General features: G+C 38.6%; 2 protein-coding genes across 5 annotated transcripts; both read right to left on the bottom strand.

Annotated features, from left to right (window-relative positions):
* Positions 1–13,032: 13,032 nt before the first annotated feature.
* Positions 13,033–21,234, bottom strand: tmem120aa (transmembrane protein 120Aa). 4 transcript variants are annotated; one of them, XM_076889396.1, is made up of 13 exons: positions 21,060–21,234; positions 20,622–20,651; positions 19,377–19,495; positions 18,392–18,523; positions 17,882–17,941; positions 17,674–17,769; positions 17,387–17,476; positions 17,067–17,132; positions 16,858–16,919; positions 16,141–16,233; positions 13,973–14,037; positions 13,782–13,850; positions 13,033–13,598 (listed from the first exon to the last, which is right to left on the bottom strand). In XM_076889396.1, the coding sequence occupies exons 4-13, from the start codon at positions 18,418–18,420 to the stop codon at positions 13,485–13,487; spliced, it is 744 nt and encodes a 247-aa protein (XP_076745511.1). In that variant the 5' UTR covers positions 18,421–18,523; positions 19,377–19,495; positions 20,622–20,651; positions 21,060–21,234; the 3' UTR covers positions 13,033–13,484. The 4 variants fall into 4 exon arrangements, 3 of the variants coding, with proteins under 3 accessions (XP_076745511.1, XP_014264723.1, XP_076745510.1); XM_014409237.2 differs by lacking the exon at positions 20,622–20,651; XR_013100629.1 differs by lacking the exons at positions 13,033–13,598; positions 20,622–20,651 and adding an exon at positions 14,786–14,908 and having other exon boundaries at positions 13,779–13,850.
* A 1,554-nt stretch (positions 21,235–22,788) lies between these two features.
* Positions 22,789–27,327, bottom strand: styxl1 (serine/threonine/tyrosine interacting-like 1). The gene is made up of 8 exons (XM_004573484.5): positions 27,092–27,327; positions 26,334–26,395; positions 26,071–26,170; positions 25,760–25,893; positions 25,070–25,215; positions 24,866–24,963; positions 24,193–24,305; positions 22,789–24,019 (listed from the first exon to the last, which is right to left on the bottom strand). The coding sequence occupies exons 1-8, from the start codon at positions 27,192–27,194 to the stop codon at positions 23,891–23,893; spliced, it is 885 nt and encodes a 294-aa protein (XP_004573541.1). The 5' UTR covers positions 27,195–27,327; the 3' UTR covers positions 22,789–23,890.
* Between the last annotated feature and the right edge of the window lie 92 nt (positions 27,328–27,419).

The raw sequence follows: 27,419 nt of genomic DNA, 5'->3' as shown, positions 1-27,419 counted from the left end.
AATTACATTATGTAAAAAAACAAGACCGTTTAGTTGTTATATCCCATGATGTCAATCCAGTATTAAGGAAGAGTTTAGCATTTTGGGAAGTAATTGTATGTTTTTTACTTACTAAGTACGAGATGACATTGCTGTGGTATGAGGAGATAATCAGTCAAGTTCAGGATAACGACTTGAATCTGAGGCAGGAAAATCTACCTCACCTTACACCTGGTCTCTATGAATAAAGGGGCAACATCAGGCAGGTGCAGTCACTGTGTATCCTTAAGTTCCGTTATGGCAGTCAGGTTGCCAGGTTTGGCACCAATGGCAACTTTAAACGCTACAACGAATTACTTGGTGGGTGGATAAACTGTTTGTCGGGACACAATTAAATCACACATATCCCTCCCCAAACCACAGATTGCCGTAGAAGTAAACAGAGCTCATACAGCCACATCAAAAGCAGCGGATTAAGGACACATGCCGAGCGCTCGAGTTGGGAAGCCTCTCCTCTGGCTCTGATTACCTTCTTAAAGTATAAGTAATGTTATCCGTCTTAGCAAGACTTCAGAAAAGTTGCCTACAGATGCCGTCGTCATTTGGGTTTTAAATCATGGGGTTTGATGGGAGCTTAGATTGTATATAAACAGTAGATGCAGACACTATGATGTCACTGACTGGCATATGAACTCCAGTCTTGAAGATTCAGCATTTTGGTTGTCGCCATGCTTTTTTTCTTAACCCGACATAATGAGTGAGGGGATGGTCTGACTGAGAAACAGAAGATACTCACACAGTAGCTACTTTCCAGTAAAAAATAGCAACACAGTAAAGTATTTCCTGCTAAATATAAAATAAATATGACCATAATTTACTAAATTTGCTTCATGCCATCTTGAAAAAGACCTGAAACTAGTGACTGAGACCAGAAAATCATTTTTAAAGTCTTTACTGAAGTCGAAAATTAGGGGAGAAGTAAAGTGATTATCTCATAGATTTCAATATAAATGGACTTATTTCTGCAGCCAGTGGTGTCGCCACCTGCTGGCTAACAGAAAGACTGCAATTTTAAGATGCTTCTGCATTGGCTCTTTCATGGCAGCACTTTGAGACAGTTATCCACGCCTTTGTTACCCATATGGAAATGAAATAGTAAAAACTTGCATAAAAAGACTTGCATAAGATGTGGTCAACTTCATATAGTGAATCATGTAAGGCTTATATGATTTACTCATGAAAGTGGCCACTTTCTCATTACTTTCATATAATTAGTAAGTATCCAAAACATACAAGTTTCATTTATATAATTTTTTTAAGGGATCTTATATCTGTTTTCACTCTTGTATGCTTTTCATACAAGTTTCACACAAGCCGCAGCTTGTCTTTTAACCGGCACTCAAAAGTTTGGGCACATTTCCCCTATTTTAGCTTCACTTCACTGGCTGCCCGTTCATTTTAGGATTCATTTTAAAATTCTTTTATTTGCTTTTAAAGCCCATGGCCTAGCCCCATCTTATCTCTCTGAGCTGCTACAGCCTTATACACCCACCCACTCTCTCAGGTCAGCTGATCAGCTGCTCCTGAATGTACCCAGGACTGAGCGTAAACTTAGAGGAGATCGTGCTTTTGCTGTAGCAGCTCCAAAACTGTGGAACGATATTCCTTTAGAGATTAGACAGGCTTCTTCTCTACCTATTTTTCAATCACTCCTGAAAACCCACATCTTTACCCTGACCTTTGACACCACGTGAGATGTTGGCTTTTATTTTTAGTTTTATTTTAATTGTTTTTAGTTGACTCTGTGCTGTTTTATCTTGTTTTTCTTAATATAAGGCTGTTTTAATTTTTATGTATTATGTGTTTTATTTAGTTATTTTTGCTGTTTTCTGCTATTCTACTGTTTTTAACTTATTTTCTGTACAGCACTTTGGTCCTGTGCTGGGTATTTTAAAATGCTTTATAAATAAAACTGGATTGGATTGGTGTCACCTTACAGATCCAGAAGAGATGTCCATCTTTTACTAGAAATACAGTTTACATTGAGTTTTTGCAGTGGAGGAATTGAAAAACAGAGCGGCAACAGAGCTGTCTTCTTCAGCGGGTTTAGTGCTGCAGTTCATGTAAACCTAAAGGATTTCTCCCAGATTTATAAATATGTAGTGACTCACACTCACAACAAACTCCTCATCCTGAACACAATAGTTCAAATCCTTCTTAGCATTTCTCCCCCCCAACATTACACGGAGCAGCTCAAATTATATTTGCTCCTGTTGAGTAATCCTGCTGAATTTAATTTACTAAAAAACAAAACAACAACTAAGAAAACAGGGTTTAAATTGATGAATTTGAGCCTTCGGGCAGCTCTGATAACAAGCTTTAACCCCTCCTTGCTCTGCCCTTTTAGCTGTTTACAGCTTTACACAGAAAAAATGGGAGCTTTAATGCACTTTTCTCGGGTATCTCACTGACTGACGCATGCACTTCTAAACCGAAATGAGAAAATGTAAGCAAAGTCTTGAGGAGACCTGGCGACAGACCTCTTAACACTTCACAGGACTAATGGGAGCTTCTATTCCTTGTTTATGTATTGAAGGGCATGTAGAGGGCCAAGACGGGCCCCTTGAAACTGGCCTCCGGTTACTTGAATGACAACCCCAAGTGTGTTTGCTAACACCATTAACCTTAAAACATAAAATTATCCAATCACATAAAAAGTCAAGTGTTTAGTATTCCCAGTGGTGTTATTCCCAGTGCTCAGAAGGGCAGCAGGTCTGTTTTCGGTGCAAAGGGTTAGCAGGTTTTATTCTCATCATCTTTTTAGTAGGCTTGTTTTCTTAGCAGTACTTACATGTAGTTATTTTATGTTCTTTTGATTTGGGTTCCTGTTGCATTTAGATTCTCCTTTTGACCTTTTAATACTGGGTTAGCTGAAAGAGGTCTCCCTGTTATTTTGACTGGTGTCTTAGTTGCGATCCCATTGTTTTTTGCTGGTTTATTGCAGTGTTGTTAAGTGATGTGGCACTGTTTTCTTGCCCCTCCTGTGCACCACAGGCAGCTGTGACACAGCATTCAACTCTATTGTCCGGGGTGGCTTTTTATAGTGTGACGTGTCTTGCAGCTGCCAGCCATTTAGTGTTTGCTTGATGTTTCATTTGTGGAAAGTGAGTAATGCCTGAATTGCAATGTGTAATTTAACATCATTAAATTTGCTTGTGTTCTTTAGATTTACTCAATTTTGCATTCCAAGCATTGGATTTTAAAGACAGTGCCAGACAGTATCGGTGGGTATTGCATGTCTATCAAACAGTTGTCTCACAACATTCAACACCAGCGCAGGGACTGTTGTACAGTTTATATTGCAAAGTGGAAAGTAATGGGCTGGAGGTTGTCTAATTGGTATAGCAGACTCACAGGCTTGCAATTAAAAAGAAAATGCAATTACTGACCTACGTCGTCCTTCCGTAACTATGACTAAATGTTTTTCTTGCTTAAACTTAACCACAGTTTATTTACTGCCTCCACAATCTTCCTGTTAACTCAGCAACAGTGTATACAATAAGACAGAGACAATGTAGAAAGCAGTGCTGACAATGGAAACTCTGAATGTAGCATGTTGCAGAATGATCTAATACTGGTGTTCTTGACTGGTTGTTCTCTCTGTCCAGTACTTAAATCTTATCCAGAACAAGATAAGTCAGCACATTTGCAGCACAAATTTGCTACAGTAATTACATTTTGCCAGAGATTACATTTTCCCTGACCTGTACTCAGGACAAGAAAAACACTTTTGTGAGAAAGTTCAAGTCTTAACAGGCAGATAGACATGAAACCTATGAATGACATTTGCATTCTTAAGTCCTGAACTCTTTCCATTTTGGGCACCGCCATCCGTGAATGTGAGATGTTGTTACTTTCCACTTCAAATACTCATTATCATTAAATGCAATGGCAGCTACTCAGTGTATTTAAGCATGAAGACATTGTCAAGATTACTCACTGAAGTCAAACCTGAGCATCACAATGAGGAAGAGTGGTGATTTAACTGACTTTGAACACTGCATGGTTGTTGGTACCAGACGAGCTGGTGATCTCCTGGGATTATCCCACATAAGCATCTCTAGGGTTAAAAAAAATGGTCCAAAAAGGGAAAATATCCTTGGTTGAAAATGCCTTATTGATTTTAAAGGTTAAAGGTGACTTGGCAAACTGCTTAAAGCAGAAAGAAAGCCGACAGTAATTTATGTAACAACTCGTTACAACCAAAGTATGCAGAAGAGAATTGCTGAACATGTTGAACCTTGACGTGGGCTACAGCGGCAAAGATCAGACCAGGTGCCACTCCTGTCAACTAAGAACAGAAAACTGAAGCTACAATTCACACATACTCGCCAAAACATTGCCTGTTCTCATGAGCCTGGATAATTGCTGTGACATTCGGATGGTATGGTCAGATCCATGCTTTCATTCAGACTGATGATGGTGTAAGGATGTGGGGGATATTTTCTTGGCACACTTCACCAGCTGAGTATCGTTTAAATATCTTAGCCTACCTGAGTATTTTTGTTGACCATATCCATCCCTGTATCACAGTGGACCCATCTTCTGATGGTTGCTTCTAGTAGGTTACTGTGCCATGTTTCTGGAATATGACATTTAGTTCTCTGTACTCAAATGATCTCCACAGTCACCAGATCTCAATTGAATAGAGCGCCTCTGGTATGTAGTGGAACAAGAGCCTCAGATCATGGATGTGCAGCTGACAAATTGCAGCAACTGAGTGATGTCATCATGTCAATAACAACTAAAACCTGCGGAATATATCCATTCCTCTCCGGTTCTCATATAACGCTGTTCTTCTCTAACTGAGCACTTAAAGTGCTTTCTACTACAAGAATATCACTTTATTCTGTGCCTTTAAGTGCTTTCTAACTATCACATACATGCATTAGGGGAAATTAGTGGTTTAGTATCTTGCAAAAGGACACAATCACTCCTGGTTATATCTGCACAGTGAGTGCAGGTATAAGAAAATAAGTGAAGCATCATTTATATTTATTTAGACCTAATATGTGTATTGTCAGGTTTGTTTTATTTGCTTGTTTACACCTCACTTCAGTTTGGGGAGGGTGCTATTGGTTTAAAATGGAAATGGTAACCAGGGGAAACTGAAAATAGCAGTAACAGCACTCACTGACAATGGCCGCACTGAGCATAACAATGACAGCGGAGGGAAATAAGGGCTTTAGGTGGCTTTTTACTGAAAATAGATTGAAGTAAAGGGAATAAACTAGAGGCTGTGAAGAAAGCCCTTTCAACAAGCAGTGATGTGATATTCTAAAGCTGTCAGGCTGAGATTTGTGTGTAAGTAATGGGAGCATTTCAGCCTCTTGGTTCCTTAATACCTGCTCTAAGTTATTTCTGTGTACAAGCAGCTTCTCGGGTTCAGTGTATTGCAAAGCAACAAATCAATCAACATCCCACATTTTTTGGAAGTGACAGCAAGGTTACGTCCTTTGTTATAGTCCTTTATTTTCTCTGGGAATATGAGGGCTTTAATGACCTCAGGACAGTATTACATTACACAAAAAAAGAATGTGCTGACAGCAATTTTTCTTTCAGACTTGTTATCTTCAAATTTCACAGTCTTTAGGCAAAGACTATTAAATTTAATTAAAATTTAATAAAGTCTGAAACACAATTATATTCCTGGCAGTGAGGAGATGATGATGACTTTAGACCATCACAGGAGAAATGAACTTTAAGAAAACATAATTAACCAATTCAGTGAATAAATATAAAGGAGAACATTTCGCAGAAACACTGCAGCACACCTATGGGAGACATCATCAAAATGCCAAATGTGGAAACTGTTTTGATGTTCCAAGGAGCTCCAAAGTCATTATGGGGCCACAATCATATGCCAACATCTTACAAACCAAACACTTTATGGTTTGTCAGACATTAGTAGGCTGCATGGAAATTGTTTTAATTCGCCGATGTTTGTTTATATTAGAACAACTGGATTTCTTTTCTATTTTATAGTGAATTTGTTAGAAAAAGTGTCAGGACCAAAACACAATAACATTAGCTGCAATAATGACCAGAATCAGCCTCGGGTGAAACCTTAATCGCAACATCAAGTTTCAGCAAAAGCCGTTTTTGTAAATAACTGGCTCGTGTAAAGCTTTGTGGGCCATGTTTAGGCAAATAGTACACAAAAACACTAGAACACCAAATTACAAACTAACGAGCGCCACTGATAATACAATATATGATGAACCACGGGTGGAGTCCCCTCCACCCGTGGTTTACCATAGACTGCTGTGTATGTAATTGTACAGTGAGTATGTGGCACTCGACTGCTGCGTGCACCGCGGGAGGCTGCAGGGTCTTTATTCTGCAGGGTGTGTGCTGATTGAATTCAATCAGATGGTGGACAAAATGTGTTATGATTAATCTTCTCATGGCTCCAACCAAATTGGCCATCTGGCTTGCAAGAACACACAGAGTGTGTAGGAGTGGACCTATTGACCCACTTCACTGCTTATTCTTTTGACCCTCAGGGCCAATTGTTTTCAATATGTGGGTCAAGGACTCTGTGGATGCGGTTATGATGGTGTATGTAAACACTCCCATCTTTATGTTGCTGTGTAAAGAACTGCAGATAGCTTTGAATTGTTTCTGTTTAGTTTGAAATATAGATTTGTCTTTGTTCTGTGACTTAAAGGAATTTGTTAGCTGTTATATTTTGAAGAAATGTCACATGATTAGGTTGGAGGAAGTAAAAAAATCCACAATGTTTTCCCTTTCTCACAATAAGGTGTAACAAGGGTAATCAAGAACTAGGACTTATTTGGAACGGTACCTTGAGATTTCTATTCTACTCTGCAGAGACTACTTTAGAAAGCCTGGGCCCGATTCTCTGATATAAAAAATGGTTTGATCAGAAACTTAATGTTGTAGTATCCCTAATCCAGTATGACACCATAGAAATAGTGTCTGAAATTCTGTGAAAAAGAAAACATAATTTTAAGGAACACCTTAGGCTAAAGTCAAAGGGGAAAACAGTGGCTGGTTGGTTGCAATCAACTTGCATGTTCTTGCCTTTGAAATGGCCGCTTCAAAAAGGGGACCTGGTCTAAGACCAGCTGCAGTCAGTTGCTATCAATCTGACATTGGTGCGTCAAGACGGCAACAAAATGGGATAAAACAGCAGCAAGAGGGAGTGATTCGGTTTTCAGTTTAATGGGGTCAAGTTGGCACTTACATGCAATCTCTTTGCAATAACACTGACATTCACTGTGATAAACTGTCTACATCAGACCTGTAGTGCTGTACTTCAGCCAGGAGTGGACTCATCATGCACATATGGGGTGCAAAATCAGACCTGTTTTTGTTGTTTAAATGTGCAATTTACAGCAAAGTGTAAACCGCCAACTCTATATGGATATGGTGAAACGGGAGATTTCCATCAAGGACCTGTAGCAGACAATCTACAGCAACCACGTGATACTATCATGTCAATATGGACCAAAATCTCTGGGGATTGTTTCCAGCTCCTTGTTGAATTAAATAAAAAATAATTAAAGCAGAACTGATAGTGGATCCAACTTGCTAATGCAAGCTGTACCTAATAAAGTTTTACAGTGATGGTATATTGTAATCCTGCAGGTAGGAGGCAGAGGGAATACCCAAACACTGGACAGAAAAACAGGCAAAAATAAATAAAAAGTAGGGCTGCAGGGAACCCACATAGAGGTGTATGAAGCCTGAGAAGAAGACTCATGCGTGCAAATAGATGAACTCACAAAAAGAAATATTACATTATACCCTATATACAAAGAGGACTGATTGTAGGGCACTGGTGAAAACAATTAAAGGAAGACACAGGTGGAAACAATCAGTAACCAAAACTCAGCAAACACTAAACGGAACAGAGACAAATTTAATACAATTTCCTGAGATTACTGGGTACTCCTGGATGCTGAAAAGGATTTTATTTATGCAGAATAAAATAATTTACTGTTACACACTCATCAAAACAGGCCCACATCTTGACTCTGTACTAAATATATCATACTTTAAATAAGATATTCTTTTTATCAGCGATGCATTGGCTGGATTTTAAGATCTGACTTGAGCAGAAGTAGACACTTGGCAGCGCAGAGCCTGTTCCAAAATGCTGTTTGAAGGTTCAAGAGGTAGTAAAGGCGCATGGCAAGGCAGTCTCCTCCTCACTGTCGTCTTTTTGCGGTTGCTATGGAAACATGCAGTCCAAACCCCCAGAAAGGCAGAATGTATGTAATCAGCGCTACAGAGAGGAGGCAGGGGGAGTCCTGCTAGGGTTGCTCCCAAAGAGCCATGCTGAAATAAAGATGAATTCTCTTTTTTCTTTCCAAACTCTGCAGGCCATAAAACTCAGCCTCTTTCTCTCAGTCAGATTTCCTCAGTGCTCATACTCTCATTTAACAAGTGGATGCAATCCTGTTCCCCTCCTATTAAATATGCATGTTTAATTTGTCTCTCAGTTCATATTTCAAGAGGTGAAGGAGTTGCTGTCATGGGACTTAATTTACTAATGAAGAGGGGAAAGAGCTGAATCTCATAAGTGTAAGAACATAAGGCTGGAGTTTCTATAAAAGCCTTATTTTGCTGATTTATTTGTTGATCCACTTAAAAGATCTACATGTCTTTCACCTTCTCCTCTGATTGGCTATATAATGCCATCCATATGCAGGTATAATGAAAATCTTTGACAGACTGCTGGCTGTTCTTAGTCTTGATGGTGATTCCCATAGATGTGGAATTAACTAGGGAAAACAATATAAACACCCCTTAAACCTCTAAAAATGTAAATGAACTGAAATTGGTGAGATACCTGTCTTTGTTAACCTGTTATGAATTTGATGGACTTGTTATTTTGGAGTGATAATTAGTGGCCATTATTTAGAAGAGAGGTTGTAGTTTTATTATCAGCTAACGCTAGCACGCTTGGTTACCAAGCTCCATCCATAGGATGTAGGGGTGCAGGGTGAAGACACAGATAACTGGCAATTAGTACTAACAGACTAATAAATGTTTTTGGTCTTCAGCGGTGTGCAGTTACAGAAAGCCAAGCAGACACCAAACCTCTACCAGTGCTTTGCTTGCTTTTATTAATGCTGTACTCGGCGTGGCTGAAGAATTGTTAAATGTTATTAGTTCTATATTTATCATTAGAATATTCACTGATCGCTGTACTACTAGCTAAGTACTAGTAAAGTACTTAAAAATGTTACCCATTTTCAGAGTTATATGGATCAATATTTCTGGTGCAGATGTTTAAAAAGGAACAAATTTTAAATACTTTACATTCTATTTAATCTCCAGTAATGCATCATATTCTACAAAATCATATGTTTGTGGTGGCTGACATGAGCTATATAGGCTATAACAGGATTAAGTTATGACTAACAAAATAATATTGAAATAAAATAACTGTTGAATAAACAATCTTGAGCAGTGTATGAAATTGTTAACTGATAAAAATCTACAAGGGGATTAAAAACAATAAAAAAATTGAACTATTCAGTCAACCAAGTGATTTCTCACAGATGTTCATTTAAAAGTGCTGGCTGAGCCTGCACCAGTTCAACTTGCATGTATTTTTCTGTCTATTTATTTAACTGGTAAAAGCAGGAGCCTTGTGTTTCCTTCCTATCATCAAAGCTTTCCTTCCTAACATGCTAAAGAAATTATTAAAGTTTCTTACATTACACATGTTGGTCAAACTGATTAGTAACAGAAAATTTATATTTTGTGATGTTAAACCAGGGGGCATTTTATTTGTTAATTCTAGCTCAGTTTCTGCAAAATGTGTAGATTGTAACTGTTCTCAGAGCAGTAAAAGCAGAGCTGTAACACACTAGTCTTCAAGATCAGACGCTTGTCTATACTGTGCATGTGCAAATAACCAGAACAAACTGTCGACCGTTTAGCTTGTCCAGCGCAAGCCTTTGGTAGGACTTGGACATGCACATGAATTCCAGCGACTACAGATTTCAGTGGAATCATAGACAAGCAGAGTTACGTTCTCTTCCAGCTACAATAACTGCTAACTGCTGCCACAAAATGATTGAATGTAATGAGAGAATCTTTTGGAATGGAACAGTGTTTGAAACGTAAAGAGAGAGAGAGATCACTTTCACTTTGACTTTTATTTCACTTTCAGATTTAACTGGACAAGCACTGCTTGCCTTGCTTGCCCTGACAGAACACTTCTGTTTTATCGATAGTTTCCCCATTCATAGTATCTGTAGAGTATTATTTGTATGTGTCAGAACACCTATTTACCGCATTGGCCTTAACAATTTCCAAATGGATAAGGTATAAAATCCACCTCTGTAAAGTATACAGGGGGAAAATAGACAAGTCCATGAACGCTTCTTGATCCAGGATATAAAAATATATTGCATGGCTAAAGTTGGGCATTTTACCATGAAAGTGAGTAAGTGGGGGCTGGCTCATTTTCACTAGCCTCCAGTGGCCTTTGCAGGAATGTGGTTTTAGCCACTTCCATTTTTCAAAACCAGACTTTCTGCTTGGCTGGAAGTGATTATTCTCTAAAGTCTTGGTGATGGTGGCCTGTTGCTAGCTAAACTTAAACTACTTTCTTGGCAGCATCAAACATCTGCAACTATAAATTCTATACAGCTAAACTATAAATGGCCTGCATTTGTATAGCACTTTACTCAGTCCCTAAGGACCCCAAAGAACTTTACACTACATTCAGTCATTCACACACATTCACACACTGGCAATGGCAAGCTACGTTGTAGCCACAGCTGCCCTGGGGCGCACTGACAGAGGCGAGGCTGCCAGACACTGGCGCCACCGGGCCCTCTGACCACCACCAGTAGGCAAACATGGGGTTAGTATCTTGCCCAAGGATATTTGGCATGCAGCCAGGAGGCAGCCTGGGATCGAACCACCGACCTTCTGATTAGTGGCTGACCTACTCTGCCACTTGAGCTACAGCCACCCATAACCTGAAATAAACTTTGTGGGAGAAAATACAACAACAAAAAAACAGGCTTTAAACACCATAAACCTAAACATGGGAGTATCACTGGAAACGCTCCAGTTAAAGACCCCATGTGGATCAGCCTTTTTCTTCAGAATCAACCCTTCTGTCATGAACTACTTCCTCTCCTCGCCTCTCTTTTAATCAGTCTTTCCCAGATGGAGGCTCATCAGGGCTGCCCTCCTCTTTCATATACAGTCCCTGAGAGAAAGCTTGTGCATTTCGGACCTACTCAACCAGAGACGCCCCCTCGGCCTCTCTGCAGCTGTTAGCCATTCCCAGGCTGGGAGAGAAGGTGAGCACAGATAAGAGGTCTTTATCTGGGCCCCAAAGGAAGGCAGGTTAAGTTTAAGGTGAAGGTTTGACATGGCCGCCGTCTGCTTGCGCTGGCTGTTTCCTCCCACCTCCTCCACCTCCTGATGTGAGGCTCAGGCTCAGTCCCCAATCCCCATGTCCCTGGGCTCATTCTTGATGGCCCCTACTGCTTCAGCTTTAATGAGAAAGATGAAAGAAATGCAGGCTGGGAGAATACCCAACCCTCCTCCCCTCATCTCCTTCTACCACCCCATTCACTTTGCTCCTCGTCCCATTTGTTCAGTACAACCTCGCTCTCACTGGCCCTCCAGCATTAACTCATCTAAGACTTTTTACTGGGGTGGGGGAGTTTTACTGTGATAAATCAGTAACAAGGGTAGTTTCTTTTAAAATTTCAGGTATTATTCCCTCTGATCTTACGTGCAAATTTCTTTCCAGCCTTTATTTCTCGTGCCCTGGCTCTTTGGTTCTGCTGTGGACATGTTTTAATCATAAAGCAATGGAAAAGTGGCTCTACTACTTTTTAATTTTTTTTTATTTTTGGTTACAAGATAGTTTTTTGGGATTTCAGGGTTTTCTAAATGTCCCTACATTAAAAATAATCAGTATACTCTGGAATGAATATATATATATATTTATTAATGACAGAACATGTTTTTTTATTAAACCACTCCATTTTTCCATTTTCAAAATCAAAGATAAGATCCAAATCTAGATCAAATCATCAGAGTTCACCACAGGTGAACTCACAGCATGACCTTTACCTGAAAAGGAGCATTATCAGTGATGATCTTCATGTGACTAACATTAAAGAAGCCAGACTAATGATGAAAAGAGTCCTCAGTCTACTGTCGACATTACTCTTTATCTCTGAGTCCAGTGTTGCACCTAAAGCACTGATTCTGAACAATGTGGCTGTGTTGACAGCACCTAAACAACAGTTCAGCCCCAGAAGGCACAGAAAGATCACACCTCAAAAGATGGGTGTGTTGTCCAAAATTTAAAAAAAAAAAGATAAAAATAAAATAATGTATACAGTCTTTTTGCAGCTGGGTCCAGTGTGTTCACCATCAGTTAGTGTAATTCAGTGCTTCCATCTTGTGGTCAGTTTAGGTATTGCAGTACCAAACAAAACTTCTCAAACAACAGCTGTACACTTTAACATTACCATTGCTGTCACCATATTAAAGTGTGCAATCAGTTTCAATTTTCAGGTAAGAGAGCTTCCTTTTGCTTTATAGCATACAGAAATTTGCAACAGTCTTGAACCATCCTTCGTTTTTTGCTTCCAGGAGCCAGACGGTTTTATTCTTTAAGTGTTTGTGAGCAATAGCTCTCCAAGCTTTCTGAAAATTTATTTGTACCTTGCACTTGATCACTTTCATTCTTTGTTTGTTTGTTTGTTAAGTGACTGTCATATAAATCATTCAAGGAAAAAAATGCACCTAACTTAAGTGATAAAACCTTTAAACTGGTTACAATTAAAATGTTAAATTAAAAACATTAAAATGTTTAAAAGTACATGTCAGAAACAGAACTACAGGATGAAATTGTACCTAAGACACGTTAGAGGCACGTATGTACACAGAGACAATAGTGCAGCATAATAAAGAGTTAATATTTCACTGTGTGTTATGAGCCCTGCATAGTACTAAAACCCAAAACACGTGGAGGATGGCGGAGTGTTTTTTATTCAGCAATGCACTTTCTCCAAGGCTAAGATACAAAGCAGCTCAGGATTGAGAAACTTTAGAGCTTCCTAAATAAATACAATGTAAATAACAAGCTGTTTAACCAAGAGAGACAGATAATTCTGCCCCAGCGATCTCACAGTGTAACTTATTAAGACCAACAAAGTATCTGATTACTTCTTTTTAAGTAAGTCATTGTGACAATATTTTAACATGGTGGTCTGACCAACATTTGGAGAAATATGAAATGAAAGGGACTTCAAAGATGCAAATTAATAGAAGAAGCTGTATATGTAAACACATGGACAATAATAGAGACCACGTGCTCCTCCTAAGAAAACATTAAAGTGATTGTAATTATATGAATTTACCGATCCATATATAGGACGGAGTTTTGGAGAATTGGAGAAGCCGTCTCATTAAGGATTACTGTCTTACACGTTTTTAGACTTGTCCTGGTTGTTCATGTATTTCTGGTAAACCACTGCCAGCGTGGTGAAGACGTTTCCCATGAAGAGGACCAAGTAAGAGCAGCCGCACATGAAAACCTAGACCACAGCAAAATAAACAAAAATAATACACACAAATAATTCTAAATACAGAAAATGTATACCTTTTATGAGGATGTGTTCACTAAAATATCTGTTTTCATGTAATTTTTGCTTAATGACCTCATTTATAAAATAAATAAATTTAAAAAAACAAACTTGTGAAAGCTCTGGTGTACAAACCTGCCACTCTTTACATTCTGGGAGCTGAAACATCCTGAAGAGTGTTATGCTGTTGTAAAGCTGCCAAAACTGTAACAGAACAAATAGTTAACAGTCAAAAATGTCCTAAAACACGTTCCTGCAAGAATTTTCTAATTTAGTATCTAGTAAAGAGTTCACAGTATTACAGAAAAGAGAAAAGAGCCACTTACATGATAAAAGAACAAAAAGGGCAGGAGGAAGGTCAAGCCTCTCCACATCCAGGACTGGAACCCTTCTGAACACAAAGAGGGGAGAGAAGAGAGGCACTCGTATAAGAGAGACACTGAGACGATGCATGTGTGTAGGAGGACTATAGACATAGTACACAGCTGACATAAAATAAGATGTTAATATGTAAATGAGACACTGGGATTTAAAAATACTTATCATGTACAAACATGGTAGTACAGGGATCATAATATTGTTTGTGCCAAGTTAAACATAACTATAAACCAGCTGCCAACATGCCAATCAAATCACCCCTTGGTTTCTGGACTCTACACTGTGTTGGGAGTTCGCCTTGTAATCGGAAGGTTGCCGGTTCGAGCCCCGGCTCGAGCCCCAGCTCGGACAGTCTCGGTCGTTGCGTCCTTGGGCAAGACACTTCACCTACCGCCTACTAGTGTTGGCCAGAAGGGCTGATGGCGCGATATGGAAGCCTCGCTTCTGTCAGTCTGCCCCAGGGCAGCTGTGGCTACAACTGTAGCTTGCCTCCACCAGTGTGTGAATGGGTGGATGACTGGGTGTGTAAAGCGCTTTGGGGGGACTAGTAAAAGCGCTATACAAATACAGGCCATTTAGCGTTTTTAGGATCCAGAGATGACTGTCTTTTTATGTGAGGGTACCCTGAAAAGTTATCTGTTAAAGCAAGTAAACTGCATTTAGGGCTGGGCGATATATCGAGTTTTTTAAAAATATCGATATATTTTCATACGAGATATAAGATGTGACAATATCGTTTATATCGATATAGTCTATGTTACGTTATAATTATACTTGTGGAGCCGCAGGTTTGCCTCTCTTTCGTCCACTTTTGTCTCTACGCAACGTTACTCGGCCTCGCCTCTCCTTCACTGAACACAACTCCGCCTCCCCCATAGCTTCACCTGCAGGCAATGACAAGATGAAAGCGGAAAATCTCCATTAGCGAGTTACCGTGCGTGGGGCTGGACGGCGTCAACGTGTTAGCGAGCTAACCGCGCTAACGAGCTAACCGCGCTAACGACATGCAGCCCGGAGGAGCTGCACGGCCTAAAATCCTTTCATTTTCTCAAAAATCGACAGTGCGCCTTATGTATGAATTCTGGTTGTGCTTACTGACCGCGAACCGATTTTATGTGGTACACAGCGCTCAGCAATCTGTCAAAAAAATGTTTTAATATGACTTTGCTAAGCTACGGAGCTGCACCGCTTGATGGATTGTCGGAGGATTACGGCTACCAAGGAGGAGCCTCGCGGAGTGATACGTACTGTGTGTGTATAAGGACCACAAACGGCACCTGTTCAGAGATGTGGTGCAGCTGTGAAATCTGTCTCTTTGTTATTATGCTCAGCGTCTATTAGTTTACATTTTGACTGCACAATTGTGAGCTTTTTGTTATGCACAAAAACAACATTGTTTTCTTTTATTTTGGGACCATGATTATTTAATAAATGCTGATAATTTATTTTTGAGTAATTTCTTCATGTACATCTACGCTGTATGTAAATAAAAGTGCCCGTGTGACATCTGGGACACAGTGTGACTAAGAACTCTCTTTTTGTTCTTAACTTATAGCTTTAAAAAAAAAAAAAATCGAGATATATATCTTATATCGCCATCCAGCTAAAAAATATCGAGATATGAATTTTGGGTCATATCGCCCAGCCCTAACTGCATTGATAAAAAGTTAAACACTACAATGCAAAAATAAATGTAAACATAGAGAATTTCACTCGCCTAAACTGAAGCAAAACTCCTTATTTGTCAGATAAAAGGCACTAATCCATAAAGAACAAATGTTTTTCTTTTGTGAAAACTTGCTTTTGAAGCCTGCCTCAAGTGGCCAGTCTGGGAACTTCAGTTTCTGGCTTAAACTTTTTAGTCAGGCAGCATAACCAACCTGGTGGTGATGCTAAAATGTAATCTCAACTGTTTTCATTGCCTCAGACATACCTTTATCATTCAGTAAATTTATTAGTAAATTACCAAATGTACCACCTGTAACACCCTGAAGTCAGATGCCAAGATCAGCCAGATAAATATATCATGCTTTATCTTGTTCTGTACCACCTTCCTCTTCGGCTTGCGTTATTTCAAAGTCATTTATGAATATAAATAACAAGCTGGTGTACTCACCCACTGTAAGGTCCATATTATGTCTCTCTCCCAGTGCTCTGAGTCTGTACAAACAGCCACTTTGGTAGTAGTACTGGAGGAACTGAATGAAACCTAAAAGAAAGAGAAGTGCATGTATGACTTCATTGTTGGGCATCTTGCCCAACAATGAAGTCATACATGCACTTCTCTTTCTTGTGACACAAGTGAGACGAGGACCAACCACAAACAGACTTGCTTACTTTGAATATTATCAACAGTTTACACATTTTAACCGTGTAAGAATGACATGCATGCAGGAAACGCATCAGAATGAGTACATTCATGTAGCTTTCCTGATTGAGGCTTGTGCATATAGAACCCTAACTGTACAAAATTCTTTATTAAAGTGCATTCATTTCCACATTCCAGGTGCCTGATCTAATGTTTCGGTCTCTATACTAAGAGACAGATACAGCTTTTATGCACTTTTATGATGCTTCCCATGATGAGAATCGAGTCCCCACAAGATATTTAAATGACTATGGGAAAAATATGCTTTCTATGCTTTTCTTTTTTTTCAGTTTTTGTTTGCATTTGTTGTAAATTATTGGATAATTTAGGCCTGAATGAATCCTTAAATTGAAATATGCAGTTCTGCTAGGTAGGCTCAGCTTCATTTTAAGAGTTTGCAAGCCAAAATCATCACCTGACAACTCATACTGCAAGCATGTCAATGAAACAGGGGCAGTCTCTTACTTTGGTATAAGCAGTAACTTAGAAACTGGTTCCTAAACATCTGGTAGAGTGCACCTTCAGGCCTGTCAACAAGGACATAAAAACAAAGCACACCCACATAATATGTATGTCATTTAAAACGGAAAGGATTTCGATAGCAGGGATGCAAACAGTTATTGTATTATTGAATAATTTTAAAACTGTGATAAAAGTGCAAAAACATCACTCACCAAGTGAGCATGACTCCAGACAAGAAGGTTGACACATAGTGATGGAAAACCCACCAGCCTTTGATCCTGAAACAATTTGGAAGATTGAAGGATTACAGACGGGATACCAACAAGAAAATAACATCTCATAAATAAGATAAACCAAACAAAATATATAATAGTCATTATAACTGGTCACATACAGTAGTTACAGAAAGGCTTAAGAATAAGGCTTTCTGTAGTTGACAATGCCCTGCTTTATTACAAAGCCTTTGCATATAATCTCCTATTATCATTAAAAGAAAAACAGTGGAGACAGAGGAAATAAAATGGTCACAGACCTAGAGCCGTTGCTGATGAGGATACTCTCCCGGATGGTGAGAGTGCAGTAGTACCACACCAACAGGAAGTTGAACAGGGCGTCTAGGACTCTAAAAACAACAAACATGATGATGATTATCTTCCTTTATACATTAACATGGGACCTGTAGTGGATTTGCAGATAATTCAACATTTACTACTTGCTGCTACAAACATTTGCCAATAATGAGCGAGCTGACAACATCATCCACAAGTTTCATGAAAACCAACTCAAAACAAAACAGTAATGAGGTGTGGGGAATCATACCTGTAGCTTAACAAAAAGCGACATGTAAAAGAGAATACAAAGAGGATGACAGTGAGGACCAGTTTGAACTTCTCATATTCGTCTTTGTAGGCAAATCTGTTTCATGAAAGAATAGAAATGATTATTATTGTGGTGCTCATGTGGCCGCACTTTAAGAGGCATTTTTAGGTTTGAAAGAAGAAGAAAATTACCCTTATACTGGACTTACTTTGACTGTTTGTTGAGGAGTGTTATATTGACATTTCCTAAAACAAGATTGAGATATAACCTAAACAGGAAGAGGCATTAGTTATCCAAAATGTCCTCAAATCTTATATAAATATGTTTTATTTTTAAAACGCAAAACTCATCCACTTTAAACTAGTGGATGGTGTAGGTTTAAGTTTATTAGATTGATCAGTATTGCTGAACTATGAAATATTTTGGGTGCAGTGTATTTTTTGCATACAGGTATAACAGAATGGCTTTAGTGTTGTTTATTTAAACTTGAGTATGAACTTATACAAAATGCAGCAAGATATTAAAAAAACTGTTTTATTGATTAAAAAACACACTATATCGGATTCATATCGGTATCGGCAGATATCCAAATTTATGATATCGGCATTGGACATAAAAAAGTGGTAACGTGCCATCTCTACTTTAAACATTTTCCTTGTTTACTTCCATTTGGACAAAGAAAATTGTAGCTATTTATCATTCTCATTTAGAATCATACCCATTCCTCTTGGGGAGAAATGCTTCCATCTCAAAGAAAGTATGTGCTCTGTCTTTGATGGAGTCCTCGATTTCTGCGATGGCATCCTCTTCCTCTGGACTTAATTTGGCTGTTGAAGAATTTGATTTGCATCTAATGGAAAAAAAAGATTTGTTAGGACAATTGTTAGGTTTCATGCATGTAGGAAGATGTTCACAGAGTCACTTTTGATTTTAGATCCAGTTTGTGGACGAGGTAGGTTGTGATTCTGTTGTGGCAGTTATAATCCATAATAATGCCCTCCTTCGGAAAATGCCTGCAATTGGTCAGATCCTCCTATTGCAGGCTAGATTTTGAGAACTCAGTGGAGGTGCAGGAGTTTAATATCCTCCTTAGCACACATGATTATAACATGCTGAAAGATTATCAATTTTTTGCTAAGTGATGCCAAAAATGACTACCTATCCCAGCTTTAATAGTAACACTCTCCATGTTATGAGAGTGTCAAATCAAACAAAATATATCCATGAACTTAAAAAGTCTGAATTATGAACCCTTAGTATCTGAAGAAAGTATTACGTGAAGTACATTCAAATATAACTCTTACTTGACTTTTAAAGTCCTCACATTTTTTTGCATTTATACTCCCACTGACCATATCTGTCATACTAAGTTCATGTTTTTTTGTAGAGCACAAAGTCTTCCAACACCCAGCTGAAGTTTTTTAAAAAGAAACAAAGCTTCTTTAAATGCCAATTAATACTGAACTGCAAAACTAAACATAAAAAGCTGCAGTTACTCTTTAAAAAGCATGTCTGGTAATATTGGAGAAAGTGGAAAAAAAGTCCCTGAAAACAACCAGCTACTAAAAAGCCAGAATAAATTCCTACCCAATTCATTTTTTGGGCTTCTGTATCCTGAATGAGCTGATGACACAAATGCTTTTACAAAAACATTACATACACATATTTCAAGTTATCTTGTCTCATTTCTGATCAATACTTACTCTTCTAGGGACACAGTAAGCTCTTTCAGTTTCTTCCTCTGACGTGCGATAGCGTTTGAGCAGCTGTCTTGCAGTTTGGTCACGTCCTCAAGTTTCTGTTTATATAGACGATGGGTGTCCTGGGGTTAAAAAGAAAAAAAAATCCAGAGGATAATATAAATATGTATGGTGTAATGCAAAAGTTTTAATTATGATGAAATCTGCAAGGTAGGATGGGCACAAAAAGATAAAAACCAACCAAAGCTTTAACCAATCAGAATCAGAATCAGAAAGACTTTATTTATCCCCAAGGGGCAATTAAAATTAACCAAAGAATCTGATGCTGTTGCATGTTTTTCTTTAATGGTTGCAATACAGGCTGCTAAATGGGTTATCATGTAATAATCATGGATTTATTGTTAATGGATTCTTGGATTCTAACCCTAACCCATAGATATTTTAAATGATTACATGAGAAAATCTGTCTAGCTTCCAAAGCATTTAAATAAGTTATTGTACCTTAATTATTTAACTATATATTTGAGGTAGGTATAATCAGACGTAAGTATGTTGCTTTCCAGAAAACATGTGACTGGTTATCACAGTTGGTTTGTACAAGTTTAAGACACTTTTAACTGCCAAATTTTTCTGTAAAGTGATTCTGTAAAAGTTGGGCACAGGAATAATTTTTTACCCCCTTGGCTTCATATTGTGGCAAATTCCCAGAACTGAGCAATCAGAATTGCACAAGAGACAGAGAAATGGTTGTGCCCTCTTTTATATGACGGAAAGTGATGCAATTTTACGCAGAATTTACAACTGCAGACAGCAGTTACTACTTTGCATTTTACTATTCACACACACATATTGATAAAGGGCAATCTGGTATTCAGTATCCCACTCAAGGATACTTTGAAAGGAATTGATCCAACAACCTTCCAGTTAGTAGACAACCCACTGTACCACCCAAACCACAGCTGCTCTAATATGATGTGTAAATTGACATGGTAAGACAAGTTACCTAGAAAAATATTTGTGTATTGTGCTACATTTACTAGCATAAACAGACCTACTCAAAAAACTCTGTCTCAATGTATTAATCTTAGCAAAGACACACTGAATATATAAAATCTATTTTATGTGTTTGCATCATTGTCTTGCAGTTAAAATGCTCGCCTTTTTAAAATGTAAAATTTCCAGTTACACCAAAATTCACATTCAGTATATTGCTCCAACAATTGTGTTTTTAAATTTAGTTTTTCTTACCTTGATGCTGGTTTAGGACCTGAACACTTCCTTTGACAAGTGACAAACGCATTTCAGTGCCTGCCATTTAGTTATATATTAACACCACACCTATAAACGACAACTAACCAGGCCTATATCAATATATGTGCACTGTAACGGATCTAAGCTCTCAACGATAACAACAAACCAACACCCATAGCCCCGAGGTTCTTCCTTTAACAGTGTGACAGCTGTCACGGTGGAGGAAAAAAAAAGAGAGGCTGTTGTCCTCGCAGGAATTAAGCTTACGTTTCAATTACATTTTCTGCATCTCTTGGCTGTCACAAGACAGTTATCTTGAGCTGCTGAAGGCAAGCCCCTCATTCTGTAGCCTGTGCGTTTCCCCCACCTACCCCCGACTGTTAGCTTACCCGGGCAGGGGTAACCAGGGATGGACACACCATTTAGTTAAAATACCTGAATCTGTTGGTAGTCCTTATCTAAATCCTCCCATTCGCGTAAGCACTCAGATAAACCACCTGGACTGAACAACATTTTTCCCTCTGGCATCAGGAAACCTCGCGGAGTTGGTCAATAATCACACTCGAGTGAGCAACAGTTGTACCACCCAACAGAATTAAAGCTTAACAGATAAACTGGCGCTACTTCCTGCAAGCACCTTCATAATAAAGGTGTTGAGGTATTTTAACGTTCCCAGTTCAAAACGGATGGATAATAAAATACGTAAATTGGCATTAGTTAAACATAATTACAAATGTGTTGTAACTAATTGCGGTTTAATATTTTATTAATTTATGTTTTAGTTTCCAATGAATAAGTGGTTTATGGGGTACTTTCAATGAGTTTTTGTTACTGACACCGATGGTCCAAAAAAAACAAAAACACCCCCCCAATAAAAAAATAAATAAATAAATAGATAAATAAATAAATAAAAACAGAAGGTAGAAGGACACACATTATGTAAACACAGTAATTATAGTGTGTGTGTGTCTGTGTGTTTGTCTGATTTTGGCTTAAACCACCATTATTTGTAAGTCTATTATTTTAACATGAATTTGTTTTAATTTAATTTAACTTCATTTGTAATTTCATTTACTTATTTCATTGCTGCTCTGTTACGAACATAATGTATTCGAATGGTGGCTTACAGAATAATTTCATATATATCTTTTTTTCAAATAGTATAGATAGCAGTATTCCTATAAAGTCCAAATATATTACTTTGTTCACTCCAAAACCACTTTGCACTAACAACAGTACTATTTAATTTCAAGGATTAAAAATGTATGCTTTTATTTTTTTTTTTTTAAATGTCCCATCCGGTTAAATCATAGGCTTATAACTAGTTACCCCAATCAGATGTCAGGCTGGCATTTCGGTTTCCCCTATCAGCCAATCAGCTCTAGCATCTTTAGAGCCGCTTTGTCACATCAGGAAATAGTGCCCTGAGTTATATCTTTCAGGCAATACAACAGCTTTTTATCCATCCAAACTAACCAAGCTAATAAGCCGGGTTTGCCACATTACCCTAAACTGTCATCTAATCCTAGCCATGCTAGAAACTACAGAAACACAGATAATTAGGATATATGTTACTACTCAGTTGGGATTTTACAGAGAAGGCATTCTCTCACCAGAAAGGTAAAATCTAGGGTTATAAATTGCCCACCACTTGGCCTGTGGCCTGTATTTTTAGAGGTGACGTTGTGCAACTGCAAATAGGGGAAAGTGTTAACGTCAATAATGTAAGCGCCTCTGGCAGGGCCATTTAAGAACCTAAATCAACAAAACCTTTGTCAATACAAACCAGGTCCTTTAAATTCTGCAAAATACAAAAAAAAGCAAAAAATAAAAAAGGAAGATGTTACCTTCATTTTTTTTTATCCTTGTGTATTGTAAAACTATATCAACACCTGAAATTGAAATCCTTGCTTTTTTAACCTTAAAAATCCATAAAAATGGTGAAAAGGTTATTTGTTTGCATTTAAAGCAGTAATGAATAATGAATGGAGAAATTCATTATTTAGAAAAGTTTATTTAAATACAGTTTTATTAACCATTTTTACTTGAAATTGATCCTTTAAATTACACCCAAAATTTTGTGATGAAAGGGAATGTTTGGAGATTTCATTGCTTTGGATCAAATTTCCACTTAAAGTCACTGGACATTTCAATACTTTCAACGTTTCCAATAAATCTCAGTGTATTTATTTAAACAGTTCAATCCAATATTAAATGAACTAATACTGAATGAACCTAATCTGTATCTTAATTAAAATACAATTCCCCTGTCCCCTCCGTGAATTGCTGCCTTATTTTGGTAGAGGGGTTTTTGTGTCCAAGGGATCCTGGGGGCTATGTTGTCAGGGGGCTTTTGCCCCCCTGGTAGGGTTTACCATGGCAAATTGGTCCTAGGTGAGTGACCAGACAAAGAGCGATTGAAAAACCCCTGTGAGTGTGAAATCTAGGGAACAGTTCACCCTGCCCAGGATAGAGTTACAGGGTTACTGGGGCCCTGCCCTGGAGCCAGCCCCGGTGGTAATGGTAGTGGTGGTAGTGGTACAGCCCAAAGAGGGGACACCACCCACAGGAGGCGCTATGGGGTAGGGTGCAGTGTGTGCAGGGGTGGAGACCCTGACAGAACAATCACCGGGCTACCGAGCAATTGGGATATGGAACGTCACCTCTCTGGTGGTGAAGGAGGCTGAGCTAGTGCGTGAAGTTGAGAGGTACTGGTTAGATATAGTCAGGCTGACCTCAACGCACAGCTTGGGCTCTGGAACCAGTCTCCTGGAGAGGGTCTTGACTCTGTTCCAGTCTGGAGTTTGCTTTGATGAGAGGTGGTGGACTGGGATAGGTATCTTAGTATCCCCCTCCGCTTGCTGCCTGTGCATTGCAGTTGAGGTGGTTTGGGCATCTGACAAGGATTTCTTCTGAGCGCCTCCTGGGTGAGGTGTTCTGGGCATGTCCCACCAGGAGGAGGCCCTGGGGCAGACCCATGACATGCGGGAGAAATTATACCTCTTGGTTGCCCTAGGAACGCTTTTGTGTTCCCCTAGACAAGCTGGCCAAGGAGAGGGAGGTCTGGGCCTGCCTCTCTGCTTAGTCTGCTGCACCCATGACCTCCCCGCAGATAAGCGGAAAAGAATGGATGGATTAAAAACCAAGGTTCTGTGAAGTTACAGACTTGCATGCAGTCAATGTAGGTATATCAGATATTTTAAATGTTGCATGGGCCACATATACAGAATCCAGAGTTCAGATGACTAAAAAAAATTCTTCTTTTGCTAAAAATGTGAGACAAAATCAGTCGTTGTTGTTCCCAAAGTGTGAAGCTCCCAGTTGGACAACTGCTGCAGAAAACCTGTGTTTGGCCTCATGATGGGTTTACATTTGAGCATATGCGTCCAGGCCTCCTGAAAAAGTTAAACCAACATCATTATGCACTGTATTTACTGTACTTTCTATAACTAGGATCAGTTCTTTCTTGGTGCCATTTTGGAAAATATATTGTTTTTCTTGCCATTTGAGGACACAAGAGCCACACTTTGTGCACATACTGCCACTAAACTGAACGAAACAAACTTGCCTTTAGTGTGTATTTGAGGTAATGGATGAGAAATGCAATGGCCACTGCGCTGGCGCGGCTTCTGCCTTGCTTGGAAACTATCAGGACACGAGAGCCCATGTTGATGTGGGAACCTGAAAGCAGGAGATAACAAGAAAGCCCTCTGCAACACCTGTTCTGTGCAACACTTACTACATTTATAGCAACAAAAAACAGAAATTAGAAAAATCTGAAATCACTCATTACAATTTGTGGTGGATGGATTGCATTGCATAATACACATTGCCTCAAATAATAATTTTCTTTTTAAAATACATTCAGTAAGTTAACGTTACACTCTGTGATTTTAAGTTAACGCTATGACTCTGATTCATGATACATGATGCATTTCTTTCAGATGGACAGTCTTGAAGCTGTTGTATTTTTACATATTAATAACAAAATAATCAGAAAACAAAATAATTCAGAATTTGAGTAATATGCAATCAGTTTTTTTTAGTTTGAGATCTTGAAATTTTTACCTGAACTAAGACAGCCAACTGCATTTATATAATTATTTCTGTTCTCCTTCTAGAGTTTGCCCAACTGAAGAAATTCAGACACCTATAATTCACTAGTTTCTGACTTCTATGAATTAAATTATAAAATTCAGATTTTTAAACGTCTTGTTAATGAAAGCAAAGGAACAACTTACTAACAAAATTGCAGATCCTTTCAAAGCTTGAATATAAATCAGACCGCACTGAGTCAGCCACAGGGGTGATAAGCAAGGTATGGATCTCCTTCATGAACCTTGATTTGAAGGAATTTAAAAGAGTAAAAAAACAACAACTAATAAGATCTATAAAGCAATATGTTAATTATTCTCTCTAATACTCAATATCCAGCCCAGCCTTACTCGAGAGTGTCACTCTCTGAGATGCTGACGATAGCACCAATTTTCAGGTCTTTGATAAGAGTGAAGTCCATGGATTGCTTCTCATCGCCCATGTACAGCAGTCCTGCTAAGATCTCCACTGGGTAAATCTTAAGGCTTTCCAGCTCCTGAGGTAGCCCACAGATATATACAATCAATTACAACAATTCTCCAAACTGCTTAGACTGGAGCCTATCTCAGCTGTTATGGGGCTAACAGAGTGACAGAAATACTCAATGGTGCCATCCACACTGAAGGCCAATTTATAATCACCGGTTAACATAACATGCATGTCTTTGGACCATGACAGGAAACTGGAGTACTTTGGGAAAAGGGTAAACATCCAGGTTAACCAGTAGGTGGCAAACAGGAAACTTATTGCATGCAAGGTGGCAGTGCAATAATTACCTGACACATTTTATATTTATTAGGCAGAAACTGGAATCAGTTCACTTTAGCTGGATATGTGGGAACACATGAGTAAGAAACTGCCCTGTAGCCGCTAAACACTGGCCTTATGTTACCTTATATTGCAACATATGTAATTTGGCAATTAATTGAATGCTGATGGAAGATTTGTATACCTGGCTCCAGATAAGACAGCCCCCCCATAATCTTAAATTGATGAAAAAAAATGATGGCAGGAATGTTTGTGTTTTAGGAGAGTTCTACCATGATGGTGTTCAGGATTTTCTCAGTCCTCAAAAAAGGGTATTGAGCTGAGAATCTCTGAAAGCCTCCTCTCAATATCTTGACTGGATTGAGGCTAGCCTTAGCGAACACTTGGGCACACGAAGTTGCTCTGCCTGTAATCACAGGGAGAGAGCCACAATAAGCATTGCTTTTAAGGCTGAAATACAGATTTTATTTATTTATTTTTGTTTGTTTGCAGGAAACCAGTTGTTTTCTTTTGGCACAACAATGCAAATAAAATGCATAAAAGTGGACTTGCTCTGAAGAAATCTCTCATTTACCACTCTAACCTTGCTCCTGTAAAGAGCTTGTGTTGTTGTCGTAGACCACCACATGCTCCATACTTTCAACCTCCACAAACTCTGGAAGAAGGAATGTCCCCTCTGAGTCCTGGAAAAAGTCAATTTGAAAGTTTTGGTACAGTCGTGTGCAAAAAGTTTAGAGGAAAGGTTAAAGCCTGACTAAATGTACAGGAGAAATTTGTAGTTTGAGCCCTGGGTTTTTGCACACACACACAGACACATGTCAACTGTGGGCCCAATGATAGCCATACCATTTTAGCATTTTTAGCAGTTATGATGTGACTCCTGTAGTAATCTTTGACTTCATTAGCATCTGGAACAGAGACATACAACACTGAACAAAGTTACAACTAATGGAATCAAGTTTATCTATCAATCAATCAATTAAAACAGATTATTATCAATCTCACAATCTTATTTGGTTTTCATATTTTTAGTGATATCAACTTTTGTATTTGTCAATTATTATCAATTCTTTTCTTTCTCTCTCTTTTTTTTAGATATATGTAATTTTGCCTATATTTGACAACAGCATAATAAAACTGGAAATTCAGTTTTTTAATGTGCCACCCCAATATTTTTGTTGGCCCCCATATGGCCACCACTATAAAAAAAGACTGGAGGCGCCCCTGCTAAAGGGAGCAGGTGAAATAAGAAAATAAATTATATTGCAAAATATAATATTGCATAAAGTTACAAGTAAATCCATTAAGTGTCATGTTTGTGTTTGAACACTTTTTACGTTTTACTCTAAATCAAGCCTGCGGGTTTGTTTTGTTTTTTGCGCTAATGGGCAAGGTTTTGATAAAAGTATAAAATCATCCAGCACAAAATTGGGTATATCTTTTGCAAAGGTGAGACTTTATGCACAAAAAGTTGTGAGAATGAGTCTCCTAAAGAAACAAAAAGCATGTGCTATAGCACTCATACCCATAGACAACACATAGAGTAATTAAGCATAGGACTTATCTAACCAGACAAATGTTGGTACTGGCCGATTTTCTCTTACCAATCAAACACAGGTAGTTGATCTCTGCGAGTCTGGGCACACGTCGGCACTGATTGAGGATATTGTAGAGCTCAAGCGTCTCACACATCACGATTTTAGCCATCACACGGACAGCTGTAACAAGAAAACACTGAACTGGAAAACTACTGTCAGCAAGCGATCCGAAAAGCTTGACTTGCCAGGTAAACGCAGATACAAGTAGCACGTCCGCTTCCGCTTTTTTTGTATGGGTTCTGTTGCTAAGCAACTCAGCGTTATCGCTCATTGGGCGTTGGCGATGATGTAGATTCTGCATTGTAGAACGGTAAGTGACTGCACCTGTGGGAGG

This window comes from Maylandia zebra, linkage group LG10, assembly GCF_041146795.1.
Source record: "Maylandia zebra isolate NMK-2024a linkage group LG10, Mzebra_GT3a, whole genome shotgun sequence".
Lineage (NCBI taxonomy): Eukaryota > Metazoa > Chordata > Actinopteri > Cichliformes > Cichlidae > Maylandia > Maylandia zebra.
The sequence above is the reverse complement of the archived record's forward strand: the minus strand, read 5'-3'. Positions and strand labels throughout refer to the sequence as shown.

Excerpts from the sequence above, each read along its gene's own strand:
- styxl1 (XM_004573484.5), bottom strand. The coding sequence starts at position 27,194 with ATGGCTAAAATCGTGATGTGTGAGACGCTTGAGCTCTACAATATCCTC. Across the intron at positions 26,171-26,333 it reads CTGCTAAAAATGCTAAAATG|GACTCAGAGGGGACATTCCT; the intron begins GTATGGCTATCA and ends GACTTTTTCCAG. Across the intron at positions 25,216-25,759 it reads AAATCCTGAACACCATCATG|GAGCTGGAAAGCCTTAAGAT; the intron begins GTAGAACTCTCC and ends GGGCTACCTCAG.
- tmem120aa (XM_014409237.2), bottom strand. The coding sequence starts at position 21,152 with ATGCCAGAGGGAAAAATGTTGTTCAGTCCAGGTGGTTTATCTGAGTGC. Across the intron at positions 17,133-17,386 it reads CTCATCAGCAACGGCTCTAG|GATCAAAGGCTGGTGGGTTT; the intron begins GTCTGTGACCAT and ends AAATTGTTTCAG. Across the intron at positions 16,234-16,857 it reads AAGTTACTGCTTATACCAAA|GTTTCATTCAGTTCCTCCAG; the intron begins GTAAGAGACTGC and ends TCTTTCTTTTAG.